The sequence below is a fragment of the Macadamia integrifolia genome, chromosome 2, assembly GCF_013358625.1.
Source record: "Macadamia integrifolia cultivar HAES 741 chromosome 2, SCU_Mint_v3, whole genome shotgun sequence".
Taxonomy (NCBI): domain Eukaryota; kingdom Viridiplantae; phylum Streptophyta; class Magnoliopsida; order Proteales; family Proteaceae; genus Macadamia; species Macadamia integrifolia.
Genome location: NC_056558.1, coordinates 4,100,127 through 4,118,280, shown reverse-complemented (window position 1 = coordinate 4,118,280; position 18,154 = coordinate 4,100,127). Strand labels below are relative to the sequence as shown.

The 18,154-nt window shown below is 36.8% G+C and overlaps 1 protein-coding gene across 1 annotated transcript in view; it reads left to right on the top strand.

Annotated features, from left to right (window-relative positions):
* The window catches only part of LOC122093738 (disease resistance protein RUN1-like), a 32,463-nt gene extending 14,457 nt beyond the window's left edge, over window positions 1-18,006 (top strand). Inside the window, 4 exon segments of the mRNA XM_042664198.1 lie at window positions 7,659-8,375; window positions 13,321-14,428; window positions 16,794-17,855; window positions 17,989-18,006. Of these exon segments, the coding sequence (XP_042520132.1) occupies window positions 7,659-8,375; window positions 13,321-14,428; window positions 16,794-17,855; window positions 17,989-18,006 (2,905 nt within the window).
* The last annotated feature ends 148 nt before the right edge of the window (window positions 18,007-18,154 follow it).

Below are 18,154 nucleotides of genomic sequence, written 5' to 3'. Positions count from 1 at the left end.
GCCTCAAGAAAAAAAAAAAAAAAAAAAAAAAAAAAAGACATTACTTCTTATGCCCGTGCCTCCGGGCAAAACCAACAGTACAAGAAAAGTAGTTTATGATGCTTTTAAAAACGCCACCATAGAGTATGAAAATGTCGTTATATATTTATGGCTTAACCAAACGCCGTCAAATCTATTACCGTAAAAGAATTACGGTGTTTTTTGTAACCACCCAGGTAAAATCTCTTCGACGATGTTTATAAATAAACATAACTAAAAGATTATATACAATGACCGTTTACTAATAAACGCTGATGCATATAGGGGTGTTTATTGCTAAACATAACTAATGCATATATATATATATATGTATATTTTAAATAAATGAACATATAGTGGCATTGTTAGTAAACACAACTACAAGAAATGTTTTTTATTTTAAAACAAAATACTTATAGTGGAATTATTAGTAAACGCCGCTAAATGTTGTTGTTTTTTTTAACAATATTATTGTTTATTTATCTCATTATGTAACATGTTGAAGCAAATGCCTACATTCTTTGTTCTCATTCTCGATATAAATAAAAAGTTAATAGATTTTCACAAAATCATATACAAGAATCTCATAAATGGCTATCCATTCCCTACAAAGTTCAACTAGAACAAAGCATATATATAACAGACCACATTGTCAGCATGGAGACAAAAAAAATCCCATATCCATACAGATAGTTCTCACATTAACAAGAAATCTATAGTTCACAGGCTCCACTAACATAGTAACATAATAAGTTTTTCAAATTAAAGTTTCACACATCATGGTGGCTAGGTCAATCCTTGAGTCGTACTTTGCATCATCATCAGAGGCAACTCTATCGGAAAATGGATGATAAAATCCATGCAAGTACCTGGAAAAATGAAAAATACCAATCAAGTTCTTACAAAGATCTATAAAAGTTCCATACATTTCACAAGTAGCAATTGTTCATAAGTAGGTTTCTATTTTTTAGTTTTGTTATATAAGGATGTTACCATCCCTATTAGAATACACATTTAATATAATTTTATATTGTGAAAGTGTGTGAATTGTGAGCTCTGCTCCCATACCCTCCTTACTTTTTCTCTTCTGTTTTTATTCATTTTGTTCACAGTACTAAAGCAACCCTTGTAGGCTTCTATCTGTTCTCTTTCTTCTCTTCTTTGTTTTCTCTTTCTTTCCCATCACAGGCTGTTAGAATATCAAACTAGCAAGCTTCTCAGTCCTTTTACCACACATATTTTCTATCTTCTTTAAGACACAAAAGAAAGGTCATCATATAATCAGCATCCAAATAACAAAAAGGAATGTGACGCAAAGAATTAATTTTCTGTGACAGGAAATGTAAGCAAAAGTTTAAGAGAAATTTCAGAAAACAAGTGTAAGGAACTTTTAGGAAATGGGAAATTCATTATAAGGGTATGGATAATGGAATGATGGCAGCATAGTCAAAATAATTATAGTACTTAAAGATAGTATCAAGGATATAATATAAAGGGAAATTTGTAGCGCCACCTCCTGGAGAATGCCATAAGTATAAGACCATTCATTTTGTTTCACCAAATTATACTCAGACCGCCTACATCAGTAACTGTTAAGGATTGCTATGAAATGACGTTTTTGCCCTTATGAGTAAAACACTGATAAGTTACATATTTTCATTATCACAAAAATACCCCTCTTTACCATTTTACCATTTTATTTCCCTTGGCTCTTTCTCTCCTCTCCTTCTCTCCATACACCTGCGACCAAGGGTTCGGACGAGTTCTAGCCGAGATAGACAGGATAGTCTCCAGCAAATATTTTGCCTTTCGTCTCCGGCGAGAAGTAGGCTTCCCATCCCTGCCATCTTAAATCGCCGGTCGCCGGCGAGAAAGAAAAAAAATTTTTTTTTTTTTTTTTTCTCCTCTGTTTTCCACTCTTAGGCTTAAGCAAGTGCTACCAAATTCCAACTTCTGTGCTTAGGTTGTATGTAAAAATGGATCGGAATTACATGGTGTACAGAATTATATGTTGAAGAGGTGGAATAAATCTTCTAGGCAGAGGAGGCGGGGCAAAATTCAATCATGCAATGGAGTTGATGGAATCTACAGTGAAGAAAGAACACAGAAAGAGCGAGAGAGGGGTCCAACCATTGAATAGTCAAAGCTCTTGAAATAAAAAGAAATTACATATGAATATTTCTCATACTAGAACCAATCTATACCTAAAACAATCAAATGTTAAAACCATAACAGAGGACAAAGAGGGACAAAACAGACTAATTCAAAACCAGTGAACACAGTAGCAGTTGCCGCATGCAAACAATCAAATGTTAAAACCATGGCAGAGGGCATTGTCGTACTGCTCCTCCTTATGTAGTACATCAGTTTACCCAAGAGTAACAAAACCGACTCGTTCAAAACTAGTGAACACAGATCAACGAAACAATTAAAAACCAAATAATGGAAACAAACTTTCTCGTGACTGTTTTCCCAAAACTCCGCCACTTCTTCAGTCCGAAAAGTAAAAAGAGCGGTTGCCACCTGCAGAGAACGAGCTCCGGTTGCATGCATAGTAGCAGTTGCCGCCTGCAGAGAAGAAACACAGTGGGTTTCTATCCTCCATGGGAAATCAAAAGGCTGGATCTCTTGAGCAGTGTTGAGTTAGAACCTGTTCAACTGGGGAGAGGAGTTTCGCCTAGTCCCCGCGGGGTCTCCGTCCATCGCCATCTCTGCCTGAGCGATCGCCGATGGTCCAAATCCCACGGTATGGGAGAACGGTAAATTAGGTCTTGGAATAGAAGCAAATCTATCGATTTGAGTGAAATCAATAATATCTTATTCCAATGGTATTTTAGGTATTTCATATTCATAAGGGTATTTTGGTATTTAAAATAAAATATGATTGCTGACATCAGCATATAAGGTATATTTCTTAACAGTGATTGAAGGTAGGGAGTCTAAGAATAATTTGGTAAAACAAAGAAGGTGGTCTTATAATTGTGGCATTCTCCAAGGGGTGGCGCTATAAATTTCCCAATATAAATTGAGAGAAAATTGTTTCTTAATGAATAATGTCATTAAATTAAATTAAGAACTAACAAACAAAGAAAATATAAAATATATTTGTTCAATACGTCCCAACAATATCAACATTGCACCAGAAGACATAGAACTGTGGCTCAATCAACACCCTCCAACAATCAACCAAATAGTAGTAGAACAGTGGATGCTGGTTAAACACAAAACTCTTGACTTAATATTCTTTTTCTTATTAATTTATGGAAAAAAGAAGCTCACAATGCTCGTGTGTTGATTCCTATGCAAACCCTCTCACATTCCACCCGTGGACCCCACACTCTCTTGTTAAATGTCCCATAGTGGACAATTAGATCACCCACCGCCTATTGGTGGGAAACTGAACTCTGGTGTCGTAGCAAGCCCTCTCTCTTAATTTATTTATTTTATAAAGAACGAAATTTCATCAAAACTAGAAACAAAATACAATAAAAGGTCTGCGCTAGAGAAAATGAGATCTAGAAGAAATAGTGGAATGCAACCAAAACATATTTAAATGCCATTTATGATCAAGAAGAAATAAGTGAATACAATCAATACAACCTCACCCACCAGATCAAGTTTGTCATGATCCATTTTCATATGCTACAAGCTAATCATTTTTACCCATATTAACTAAGAAGCCACTAATCCAGGAGATCTATTTATCATTGCCATGAAAGTCCTCTAGTAATAAAATGAAGTTTGGTCTTCAGTTTTCTTGAAGGCAATGCCGAAGATGAAACTTAAGACTTTCCTTATATGCTATGTATACTCGTTTGGGAATACCTAGACATTAATTATGTCTTTCCCATATTCTTTAATATACCCTTGCTGCCTCAGAGCACAAAATATGAAAAGCTGCCTACATAACAATGCATAGATATGCATGAGATGATATTTATTGAAATTTGGTTGTGAAACTTGAGATAAAAAATCCATAAGGAGAACAATTAACCTAACCATTATTTGATGAAAATCGATTGCTCACATCCATCAAAAGATGGATCTGAGAAGCCTATCAAGATGGTCTAAATGGACCTTTGCCTTTTCGTTATGAATGCGATGTTAAACAACCTCAAGTGAAACAAAAGTAATACCGCCATCTGATTATGTGAAAACGTATATTAGTTTCAAAACCAAGAAGTTCCTAATTAATTTCCCATGGTGGTGGATGGTGTAGCTCTTTTACAAGTAAAAATGCATATCTAGGCTGATTAAAGGTTTTAGTACCTTCAATTTTTTCAAGAATTAGTAGAATTTCTCTCTCTCTCTCTCTCTCTCTCTCTCTCTCTATATATATATATATATATATATATATTGTGTAATCATCTTTTTGGGATCAAAAAGCAAGAGATGTTTATTATTTTATAAGGCCCATCAATTTAGGAATAAAATAAATTCCAAAATTTTAAAGAAGAAAGTTTTCCGTAATCCACAATGAAGGAAACACTCAAACCTAAAATTCATAATTAATCTCCCCTTATTATACAAAGTCGATAATGCCCTCCACTATTTTCTTACGTATTTTTCACACCATCAAAGACGGTGGATGAAAAAAAACTCAATCCAATTTCAACTGATATGCCGTCTTTGTGGATGTTGGTCCCACGACTGTATCCTCATGGGTTTCCATGCATCTTCGGCAAGGAAAATCCTCCTTATTATGAGAGTCTAACTTAGCTTCCCTTGTTTTTGGAGGGATTTGAGATTAGGTAAAAATCTGCTAGAGACAAAAGATTGGATCTTCCTATGACTCCGCAATCGGAGGGATTTGTTCCTTATTATGTCTTTCTGACTTCTTTTTGGGTTGATTGCCACCTCTTGACTTAGTGCCATGCGTCGATTGTTCATTGGCGGGTCATTTTGGCTTCTTTTTTGGGTTGATATCCAACTGTTGATTAATGCCGGTCGATTCCTCATTGGTTGGTCATTTTTTGCTTGTCAGTTACGAATAAAATTTTCCTTATACAATATTTTTACAAAATTATTGTCTTATCTTGAGTCTGACTTCCACTAACGAAGATAATTCTCTTGAAGATAAAATATGAGGCACAATTTGCTAGATATGTTTGGCTGGTATGTTTTAATATGTGGGAGCCAACTTAGTGGTCTATCCCACCACTAGATATTAGGCGATTAGACCTAATTTTTTTATCAAATTTAAATTCAATCATAGTTAGCTATGTGGTACTATAAACCTTTGAAAGTTTATTATATTTTGACTAACAAATGGATCGATGACTAAAAACATAAGGGAAAGATGCTAAATATATAGGGTCAAGGATTGAATTTTGTCGTGAAAATTGATATATGACCACTCTAGATCATGCCTTTCTTATTCGATAGTTGGATTTTTCAAAGTATCTTTCCATTTGACACATTTGGGTGAATGCATGGATGTTTCCATGAACAGACCACCCACAAGAAACATAATCAATATTATATGAGATTACATAAATTGATCAGGAGATACTCAATAACCTTCACTGGGCTCTTAACCTTAGGGATTAAAGCATCTGGTGTATGATTAACTCACTTGAGTAAGCTACTATCAAACAAAGAAGCCGTTTGTTAATTCAATAATATTTGGAGGTTAATTAGGCTAAAAGTCATGAGACTGAATCACCTCCTTGTGTTTGTATCTTCATGCACGATTAGGTGATGACATCTATCCCACTTGATGCAATTAATTAAGAATGCGTAGAGGGGAATTTATGACATAAAGAAAGAATAGATGCTCAAAAGTCAATATAGAAATCTTAAAGTGTGAATTTAGCAAATAAATGAGTTCATAAAAAGTTTGAAAAAGTCCTTCATTTTCCTCGATCTATATGTAATAATATAAATATATTACATATGTGACTTTGTTGTATATATATGATATGCCATTCCTAGCAAGAAAAGTGATGTCACTTATATGAGTTATTCTACCCAAAAAAAAAAAAAAAAATCTATATGAGATATGAAAGAGTTGCTCCATTTCATCTTCCATTACATAGAAGACAGCTAATATGAACACTCCTATACGATCCATTGACATCCCTATCAGAGTGATTTATAGTTTTTTTTTGGTAGAAGATATAGGATAATATTTGGTAGCAGCGGTCAAGTAGTTGCGAACCCTAGGTGGCACTACCTTAGTGAGTCATGTTTATGTTTCAATATTTAAGGTTGAAATCCAATCTAATAGAACAAGCTTCTAATTAACCCTAATCTTTAATTAATATTTAATTTCTATTTTACCCTATTAACCCCATCTCCCATTCTTCACTCCTGCGGACAACCTTCGCAACGCCTCTGCCCAACTCCCTACTTGCCATCATTGCTGCACCTCATCCCACAGTTTTTATTTATTTATTTATTCTTTTTATTTTTTATTTTTTTTGCAATTTTAGAGAAACATTCTCTATTTGACAATTTCATTTATTTTTTAGGTAGAACCAAAACTTTCAATAGTCTTAATAGCCCTTGAATCTCTACTTTTTGCACTTCTTTCTTGTCTGAGCTAACACCAAACCCCTAATACAGCCACCGAAACCTTCAATACCTTTTATTTAGTTTTTTGCAAAACCCGGCCATTAGAGAAATAGTGGCCAAATCTTGAAATCAAGCTCATTTAATTTTGAGGGTTTTGTGATTTTTTTTTTTATTTCTATTTGACCTTCTCGATTAGAGGAAATCCATTGATAATAATAACAGATTCAAGTTCAAGACTTAACACACAAGAAGACATTGTAAATGGAAATCAAGAGAACAAGAGATTTGGGGCTTCTGACTTATGTGGTTTATAGTATTTACGTACACTAATGAATTTTCGCTTGATGCAATTGAACAATTTTAATTTCTTCGTAAAAAAACTACTTATTGATTTATTTCAGAATATCAATCTAATTTGATTAAAAAAAAAAAAAAAAGGCATTACTTAATAATATATAAAGAAACCTGAAACTGTATACTTTTGATGAGCTTAAAAATAAGAAACGGTTGGACAAATCTTCTGCGGTGGCTTAAGAATCTTTGGGATCATTCGTTCCAAGCATAGTTGTTCCAAGCATGGTTGTAGAAATTAAATTGGATTGAAATCGACTTTGACTGATCCCAATTCTAAGTCAATGTTTTTCTTGATAGATTGAAACGAATGAAAAGTAAAATAATTCAAAAAAGGAATTTTCAATTAAAAGTAACCTAAATCGATTTCAAAAAAATATCGACATTGACCGATCACAATAAGAAAGGAAGAAGAAGACCATGAGAGATGACTTCTTCTATTAGATATGATTTCATCCTCAAATATAAGAAAAATATACATGGCTCAATAAAGTAGTGCCACCACTTAGTTGCTACTGCTAGGAGCCAAAGTTTATCGTTTTCCAAGCAATTTCCACTTTCCTACTACTAGAAAATCAGAACAAATTTCTATAAAAATGAAAATAAAATTGTTTTTACATTATAGTGGAGATGAGGTTTTGGTCCAAGAATGTTCCCTTGTTCCCAGACGATATAGGTAGTTGAATAAAAAAAAAAAAAGGATATGAATTCCGACAAGAATCATTTTCATACGATGCCATTCACACATGGTGGATTCTATAATGTTGTTGTAGATCCACTCTCCACATCTTTCTTGGTCAGTGCCAATTGTGTTGTCTCATTGACTGGGGAGGTGGCGCAAAAGCCACGCTTCTGAAAACATTTTCGCATATATTAATTTCGACATTGTTGAGAATTGAGAGACCATCGAAGATCATTTTGCAGAAACTCTTCCTCCATCCCCCAAATTTGGATTCTCAGTTTCTAACAGAGACGTTGTTCCCAATGGCCAATAAGAGAATCTGGGAAGCCACCGTTTCCTCTGCGTCTTCAAAACCTAGATGGAATCACGATGTGTTCTTAAGCTTCAGTACTCTAGATACTAACAACAAAGCCAAAAGCATCATCGATAGCCTCTATAATGCTTTGGTCCAAATTGGGATTCGAACCTTCAGAAACAACGATGAACAGAAGAGAGGAGGAGAGAAATCAATTGAAGAATCGATGATCTCTATAATACTTTTGTCAAGAAAATACGTTTCTTCGATGTTGTGTTTGGATGAACTGGTGAAGATAGTTGAATGCAGAAGCAGCAGGACGACTGGTCTAACTGTTTTGCCTGTTTTCTGTGATGTCCATCCATCGGATGTACGGCAACAGACCGGTAGTTTGGAAGAAGAGTTTGCTAGACATGGGGAGCGTTTCGGAAAAGAGAAGGCGGCGAGGTGGACGGCGGCTCTTACTAAAGTGGCTAACCTTTCTGGTTGGGATCTGCATGACGCTTCCAATGGGTAATTCCTTCCTTTTCCGTCAACCCCTATCCCATGCACAAATAACCCTAACTCTCTCTCTCTCTCTCTCTCTCTCTCTCTCTCTCTCTCTCTCTCTCTCTCTCTCTCTCTCTCTCTCTCTCGCTCAAGAAAATACGTTTTTGTGATGTCACCTTGACTAATTTTCTGAGAGACTAGTGCAGCAACCCACAGTCACACACTAACTCACACACCCATGTTGATGCTTCTATTAATACCATGGTTTCAAGTATCGGCCTCTATCGAATAGATATTGACTGTGTTGCTGCCAAAAATCCCGTATGAGTAGATCCTGCACAAGCACAGACGGCAGAGGCCCGGTGCTTTGTCCGGGGTTAGTCCTCCGATGCTCAAGTTAGGGATCGACCGCACAGTTTTTGTTAATGAGTAATGGTGAGGGTATTGATGCTTACCTTCTTCCTTCTTCTCGGGTCCTCTTATAAGGTTCCTAGGTTCTAAGGTTTTCTCTTGCCTTCCCTCTGTCCTTCTCCGGTCCACCTTCCTCCCTTTTCGAGTCCTGCTCTAATACGTCCGTCCTTCTTGTGGGGAATATTCCCTTCATGCAAACGACGTGATAGAGCGTGATAGAGTCTTTGTACTCCCTACCTGGTTGATGACACATGTCCCGGTGGACGACGCGTGTCCTCACCCTACTGAGCGATTGATTTGGTTGTATCAGACTGAAACATGAATATAGTAATGGTCAAATAACGGGCGGTAGTATGATACAACTGCTAATATTGATATTTAGCAGTGGTAATATATTAAAATAGAATATCTGAAAACCCCTTGCTGCCCTTACTTGAACAACCAGTCAACCCTACTTGAACAACCAGTCAAATAATTCATGTGTGCATCAAATGGGTATTGACCTATATCGCATAGTAATAAAAAATCACCTATGATTAGGACAATCAATAATTGTTTTCTGTTATTGTCAGTATATAAAATTTATTTATTATTTTCATTTTATTCACTGTATGAATTAGGAACATTGATTCCAAATGGATAATTTTTATAGGGTGCGTTTATCAGACTTCTATACCCTCGATATAGTGAAGTGGCAATATAATAAAAGATCTAAAAATGTAATTTCAAAATGGAGAGTGAGAAAGGTAGTGATCGGCCACAGGGATAAGCAAAGGAGATGATAAGGTGAGGAGTTGCAGAGGGACAGGTAGGGAAGGGAGTCCACATCCTCTACAATGAGCGGTGAAGTATGGTGAGCATCGGATGGTTGAGAGTATCTGAATATACGCTTCAAGGGATTTCTTGCCACTAGATGCTTAACTGGAGAATGAAGGTTCGGTGGGGGATTGCAGAGTGCGGTAGCAGCCCGTCGTTTGAATACTCCATTTGAGCTTATTTTCACAAGAAGCCGTCTCTTTTTTCCTTTCCTGCTCCTCTCCTTTCTATTTCATCTCCTTCCTCATTTTGCTTCTCATTCTCTATTTCCCCTTGATCTTTGTGTATTTATTTTTAACTATTATCTTCACCTCGGAAGGGAGGGTTCAGTCCAATGATGGTGAATCTCACCTCGTTTGCAGACTTACCTCCCTTTGGATGGTGTATGTAGGTAGTTTCATGCACAGGGGAATTGCAAAGAAGTTAGGGAGTTGCATAGGGGTGAGGAGTTCCTAAGGGACTTGGCGGAGTTACAGAGAGGGCAAGGTTGAGGATTGGGGAATAGTGGAGAATTTTAGAGGGGGTAGGGGGGATTTATAGAGGAGTAGGGAAGTAAAAGGGAGGAGATTTACAAAGGGGTATATGAAGGAAAGCAATGGGATTTGCAAAAGGTAAGGGTAGGGTAGTTAGAATTGCAGGGGGAGTGGGAGTGGGAGTGGGAGTGGGAGTGGGGGAGGGCACCAAGGGGAGTTGCAGAGGCTGTGGGTAGGAGCAAGGTGTGGGGGTAGGCATATCAGGAGCAACATCGGATGGGATGGGATGGGATGGGATGGGATGGGGTGGTGGAGGCGTAAGGTGGAAGAGTAAGGGTGGACACAAAAGGGTCGGGCGGGAAGGAAAGAAGGGTTGATAGAGGCGCGGGGAAGGGTAGGGGTGAGGGCAGTAGTGTTTGGGGTAAATAGAGGTGGTGGTGGGAGAGATGTGGGGAACAGGCATATAGAGAGCAAGGGTATAGGATGGTGGGAAGGACAGGGTTGGGGTAGGAAGGGAAGAGGTTTTGGTGGAAACTTAGGGTAGGGAGGGATAGGGGGACTTCAGGTTTTGGTTGGTGTAAGGAGGTAGAGGGGGTGGTGAAGGCATGACAGGCGAGGGGTGTGGAAGCAAGGGTCATGAGAGAATAGGGTTGGGGGCTACAGAGGTTGGGGGAGTGAAGAAGAGGTAACGGAGGGGGAGGGAGGGGCTCGGGTAGTGGTGAAAATGTGGTGGGGTTGGTGGTGGTGGTGGTGGAGGTATGAGCAAGGTGCGGGGTTGGGAAGAGAGGCTGGGGGGGTCACAAACAAGGGGCGGGTCTAGGAAGAAGGGTGGGTGGGGTGTTGGAGCTGGTAGGGGTGACCAGTGTTTTTTTTTTTTTTATTATTTAATAAAACAATTATTAATAGTAGCGGTAACTGTCTACCACTTCAGTATGTATTGTAGCATTTTTTTTGGGGGAGTAAAATATATTGTAGCAATCTAACGTCAACTAATTAAGGTATTTAAATATAAATGTTATTTCATTAATGAAAAACAAATATCCTTTTTACAATATTAAAATATTACTGTTGCTAAATGTAAAAAACTTTCATTTGAAGGGGATAATTGACATTGCCAATAATTTGTAAATAGAAATGGTTATGTTTACCATCGTGGAATACGACTAAGACATTCAGATGCGCAAATTGCCAATGTTAAATAGTTGCGAGGCATATGCCAACAATTTTTTACGATGAAAAAAAGGACCATTGTTTGAATGGCAGCCGCAATTACAGCGATTGTTGAGCCCTTCTCCGGTAGTGAGACTTAACTGTTGTTGCGAGGTTGATAAACATCTGTGCTTAATTAGGTCCAAGCATAGGTGATACAATCTATTTGTAAAAGTGGTCTCTTCTCTTTCTTAATTTTTTTTCCCTGTAAAATTGGATTTCTTTGCTTCATACATATTGGTATCTTTAGTGTATATATATATATATATATATATATTTCCCTGTAAAATTGCTATGATATTGCTTATAACCTTATTATCACTCTGAATTATTCAATAGTTATTTCTCTTCCAATAGACTTGTCCCAACCTAATTTCCTAAATGGTTCATTTAACCAAAAGGGACAGTAACATGAGAGAGAGAGAGAGAGAGAGAGAGAGAGAGAGAGAGAGAGAGAGAGAGAGAGAGAGAGAGAGAGAGAGAGAGAGTTTTGGAGCTTTCATATTTTTATTTTTAAAATTTGAGTAATTATTAATCTTGGTCCCTCCATATATATATTCAACAGATAAATGTAGCATTGTACTAATTCTTTTGCACTTGAGCATGGATTTATGATTCTTTTGTTCAACATTATATAGGATCATATTTTACTAAAAAACTCTTACCAAAAAAATATTTTACAAAAAAAAAAAAAAAAAACAAATTTAATTATGGAAGAAAAAATATTTCTACACAATTTGGAAAACTACTCCCACATAAACAACTTTTCTTCAAAACAATTCTGCCACATGAACTGATGAGCACATAGGATGGAAGCTTATTGATTCATTTTCTTTTATTTTTCCTATAAACAATCCTTAAATATCCGTCTCAAATAGGTTTTTTTTTTTTTTAGAAATCAATATTGACACATAGAGGGAGTCCTATTGGTATGAAAAAGTACTCATTACTAGAATGTCTTTTAGGGAATAATCCACATTAAACAAATCTAAATAATCCACATTAGACACATCTAGGATTCTGACTGACTTCATATACCAGTTGTGTCTTCAGTTTGGGTTGGATACCTCAACATAGTATTAATGCTACCCCGCATAGGATATATCCACTTATATGGTCCATATATGAAGGACTATATGTGCCACATGCATGAGCTCTCATGAGGGGTTACATATGAGACAGTGTTAGGGAATAATCCCACCTGGACTAAGTCTGAGAACTTGGATGACTCCACTTGAATACTTTACTTTTGGGTTGGATAATTCAATAATATCAGCTACAGGGACATAAAACTTAGGTGCAATTAAGGGTGAAACAGAGTTGGGTTGGGCCAGAATTTTTATAACCCCACCCCAATCCTAAAACCTTTTAGTCCAGTTCAAGCCTAACCCCACCCTAAGAGAGGACTTAGTTATATATCTTAGCCCAGGCCCAACCCTGCTAGGCTCAGCCCAATCTAGCCTAACCCTAATTGATCTTAATCAAGTTTTGTTGGGCCAAGTTGGCCCCAATTGAACCTGGCTAGTCTTTTTTTTTTTTTTTTTTTGTGTGTGTGTGCCGTTTTTTTCCTTATATGCAATAAAAAAGAAAGACTAAAAAATGAGACATCATCAACATCAAGCATTCTTAAAAATCGCCCTATATGCTTAATGCCTTAAACCTAATATGTAATAATTAATACAAAGCTATATAAAATCAGGGTGAGGCTGGGTTGGGCCCATCTTAGCCCAAAGCTTCAGCCTAGGACAGACCCAGCCTCTGGCATGAAAGTCCTAGTCAAGGTCCACCCTGTGGGCTGAAAAGCCCAGCCCAGGCCTTGTCCAAGCTCAGGCTCAAGGCAGGCTTTGACTCATAGGGTCAATCTTACACCTCTAGGTGCTATGTTACCAAAAAAAAAGGAAAAAAACTCTTCTTGTGAAAATGGCTTGCATACTCCCCACGTAAGATATTGGGCTTAATAGTTCCTAAAGTTGCTTCTTAATTTATTTGGACTCCTTGGTTATGCAAACTGATTATATGTTTATTGTTCATATATTTATTATATGAATCCTTATTTGCAGGCAGGAGGAAAAATTTGTCCAAAAGATTATTGATTATGTTGTTTCGATTAAACGAAGTCGAACACCATTGAATATTACTAGTTATCTCGTTGGAATAGAATCTCATGTTGCAACTTTGATGAGTTCATATATATGTCATTCTCCATGTGAAGTTCGTATCATCGGAATTTGTGGTATCAGTGGATTAGGAAAGACAACCATTGCGAAAGCCGTATATAATGAAATTTATCATAAATTTGAAGCTTGCAGTTTCCTTGAGAATGTCAGAGAAGTTTCACAACAACCCGATGGTCTAATTCATTTATAAGAACAACTCCTTTCTGATGTCCTTATGAAGAAAAACTTGAAAATAAGCAATGTTGCTAGAGGAATAAATGTGATCAAACAAAGGCTTCACTGCAAAAAAGTACTTATCGTTATTGATGACATAGATCATTCAGAGCAATTAAATGCATTGGCGGTTAAGCATGATTCGTTTGGTATGGGAAGTAGAATTATTATCATATCAAGGGATGAACATTTGTTAAACAAGGCTGAAGCGTGTCACATTTATCATCCTGAAGAGTTTGACTCACATGAATCTCTTCAACTTTTCAGTTGGCATGCATTTAAGAATGATTCTCCACCAGATGACTACAAGGAACTTTCAAATGAGCTAGTCGGTAATATCAAAGGACTTCCATTAGCTCTCGAGGTTATGGGTTCTTCAATGTTTGGCAAAAGAAGTTTATCTGAATGGGAGAATGTATTAGCCAAACTAAAAAGTACTCCTAGTGATCAAATTCAAAAAAATCTTAGATTAAGTTTTTATGATTTGGATGCCATGGAGAAGGATATTTTCCTTGACATCGCATGCTTCTTTATTGGAATGGACCAAAACTATGTATCTAAAATATTAGATGGATGCAACTTGTTTTCAACTATCGGAATCCGTATTCTTGTTCAAAGATCTCTTATTACAATTGATGGAGATGAGAAACTAAGGATGCATGATCTTCTTAGAGAGATGGCAAAGCAAATTATTCGTGAAGAATCTCCTGAGCAACCTGGGAGACGGACGAGATTGTGGTCACGAGAGGATATTTATGGTGTATTGGCGAAACATGAGGTAAGAGCAAAAAAAACATTTTATTCTCTTGACACATTGGCTAATGACCATTGATCTTTTTTTTTTATATATATATGTAAGTTTTTTGTTTTTATGTTTTGATTTGTTTTGAAGGAAATAATCTGCCACATGACAAATATATTGGCCTTCATGAGAAGCTTATAAAGATATGGGTTGTCATGGATTACTTTGCCATTTTGTTTCAGACTCTATAGCTTTAATAAAATTCAAAACTAAGTTAATTATCACCCAAAAGAGACATTGGCCCAGTCCTCCTCACAAATATCAACATTTGAATAGAAGTAAAATTATTTAGCAATGAGAGAGAGAGAGAGAGAGAGAGAGATCCTAAACAATGTATACAATAAAATAAATAAAGAAAACTAACTTAACTTAGATAATCCATCATACACATCCGCGTATGTGAGGCCAATTAGAATAGATCAAAGTTTCTTAAGATCCAGGAATTGTTGAATTTGTTCTGATTACTATTTGGATCATTCTTAATTACCAGGCCTTGTTGGGCTCAGACGAGCTTTGAAGGGTTCGTGCTTGCCAGACCAAACTTACAACCCTAGATGGTTGACAGTAAATTCTCTATCTTCATCGAAAAGGATGCAAAAGGCCTTGACCCAGCCCCGACCTGACCCTATCTCGGGCCTAAAAATTTGAACCCTGGCCCAGGCCCTGCTTGGCTCAGAGGGGCTTTGGCGGGTTTCGGCTCGTTGGGCCAAACCACCAAACTGACAACCCTGGATGGCTGACAGTAAATTCCCTCCTTGTTGATCCTACTCAGTGCTTTGAAAAGGATGCAAATGCATGGGATCCTAACCTTTCTATGACTTAACTGGTCATTCCAAGTACAAGAGACCTTTAATAAGTGAGATGCTCAATCATCATTTCTAGACATGGTTCCTTTCCGGCCTGCAAAGAATAGTAACAATATCCAATCTTCTGATGCCATAAGCATTAGAGAGTCTTTGAACTTCAACTGGAAGTTGAGGTAACTCTCACATATAATTCTTATCATGCAAATAAATTGTGGGACCTCATTAGTAATTGATCTATTTTATTTCAATCTGTTTGATTTTCTTACCCCAGAACTTGAAGATCCCTAGTGGCCGTAATTATTTTTATTGTCCAAAGAAAAACAAAAGATACAAATACGGGGACAATGGGAGAAAGAAAGTTTAAAAATTGAAAAGTCAAGACGAGGGAAAGATGGTTTAACAATTAAAAATACAAGTAGGAAAGTCCAGTGTAAGGTTCATCTCTTTTTTTTTTTCTTTGGCTAAAGACGGGTATTAAGGCCTGATTAGTCCCACAAGTCCATACTGACCCTACGACCACATGGGCTGGGTCATATCGGTTGAATGAGAACCATTCAACTTTCACTGAAAAAGTTAATTTCTTTCTCAATTACGATGCCTCTTATTAAAATACACGCAGGGAAGTCCAATACTAGATTAATGATAATTGAGCCTTCTGCTTAAGAGATGTCTATCTCTCATGTGTTCCTTCTACTGCATTTACTTTAATGTGTGTTTGCATGCCTATTTGGTATATTTTCATATTTGTGTGTATTACTAATCAATTTCTATTTGTTAATAGGGAACCAAATCTGTTGAAGGCATCATCCTAAACGGTTCTCAATATGAGGATATGTGTTTTAATACTAAAGCATTTGGAGGCATGCATAATCTGAGGCTGCTTCAACTCAATTATATACACCTAAGGGGAGGGTATGAAAATCTCTCTAAGGAATTAAGGTGGCTTTGTTGGCATGGATTCCCTTTGAATTCCATACCCACCAATTTTGACATGGAGAATCTTATTGTTCTTCACATAGAAAATAGCAAACTTAAAGAGGTTTGGAAGGAAATCAAGGTAATGGAAATAACTATATTATTTAGATATCTATTCTTGGATACTCAGCTGTGTTTGGTAGTCATTCAGTTCAAGAAACGATGTTTCATATCAAAAACATAATTTTTAATTTCTGTGTCAAAATGCCCGTTTTTAAACAAAAAAAATAGTGTTTGGTGAAACTGTTTCAGGATCGATTACTTTAGTTGTTCATTTTTTTTGTATTTGTAACGAAACCAAAATTACAGAACAAAGTTTTGTCGTTCCATCATTTTACATTTCTAGCGTTTTTTTCCCCTTTTCGTTCCAAAAAGACCGAAAAACACCAAGTTGACAGTTCGACACCAAACACTTCATTCCGTTTTTTTGTTCTCAAAGAATAGAAAAACGTGAGAAATGTTTTTCTGGATGACTACCAAACGCAACCTTATTTCTTCTGTTTTTTTTTTTTTGGGTTAACCTTATTTCTTCTGCTCCACCATCCTTTTGTAAAATGCAGGTGCTCAAAAGGTTGAAAATCCTGAACCTTAGTCATTCGAGTTATTTGAGGAAAACTCCCAACTTCTCAGGACTCCCCAGTCTTGAGGAACTGATCCTTGAAGATTGTAAAAGTCTAGTTGAGGTTCATCAATCTATTGGGTATCTTGACAAGCTTATTATCTTGAATCTGAAAAACTGCAATAATCTTATGAAGCTTCCAGATGGCATTGGTATGTTGAGATCTCTTGTAGTACTCAATCTCAATGGTTGCTCGAAACAGGTACAATCTACTTCATGGTTTTCTTCATCCCCTCAATATCTCAGTTCACTAAGAAGACAACGTACTTGTACTACTTTGCTTCCTGCTTCTCTCTCTGGTTTATGCTCTTTGAAATCAGTAGATCTCAGTTACTGCAATCTATCAGAAGATTTGATTCCCAATGATTTCTGGAGTCTGCCATTGTTGAATGAATTAAGATTGGACGGGAACAAATTGTGCATCCTACCAGACAGCATTAGACATCTTTCTCGTCTTACATTACTTACATTGATAAATTGTAGCGATCTCAAACTACTAACAGAGCTTCCTTCAAACCTAAAGATTTTGGGTCTAGGTGGTTGCTCAACAATGGAAATATTACCATCCAATATCAGTGATCTCTTCGGACTTCTGATTCTTGATCTGAATGGATGTAAGAGGCTACAGTCATTTCCAAAGCTTCCATCGTTCTTAGCTATGTTGCGGATAAGCGGTTGCACATCTTTGCAAGGAGTGGATGTTAAGGGCTTGGGGTTTATAAGATATTTAGTTATCAACTATGATCACTTCTGTAGTCAATTGGATGAAATAAGTTGTCTTCCTAATCTTGAGAGATTAACTCTGAAAGGCTGTGAGAGGCCTCAAACACTGCCAAAGCTTCCACCAAGTTTAGATTGCTTGTTTGTAGATGGCAACATATCCATTTTCAACTCCATGGAGATCCAGAGCAGCATGGAAACTTCTCAATCTGTTGTACGAGGCGTCCACTTGGAATGGTACCACCATCTGGGGAACACTTTGAGGAAGAACAGCCTTTTCCAGGTTTTTTTTTTTTCTCTCTCTCTCTCTCTCTTAAGTTAGTTACTTGGACACCCATGTACTATGGCTAGATTGTTTTGACACTCCAAAATTTTGAAAAATTTGCTTAAAGCCCCATGAAACTTGACGGTGTTAGTATGTTGTTAGTGGTTGAATGAAAAGACCATTTTATCCTTCCAAGTTATTCAATCTAAAAAAACCTTAAATAGATTTAAATAGTGGGTGAAGAGATTCTACTTTCACCCATCTTTCATCTCATGTAGAGGGTTGAGGATTTTTTTTTTAATTAAAAGGTAAAATGG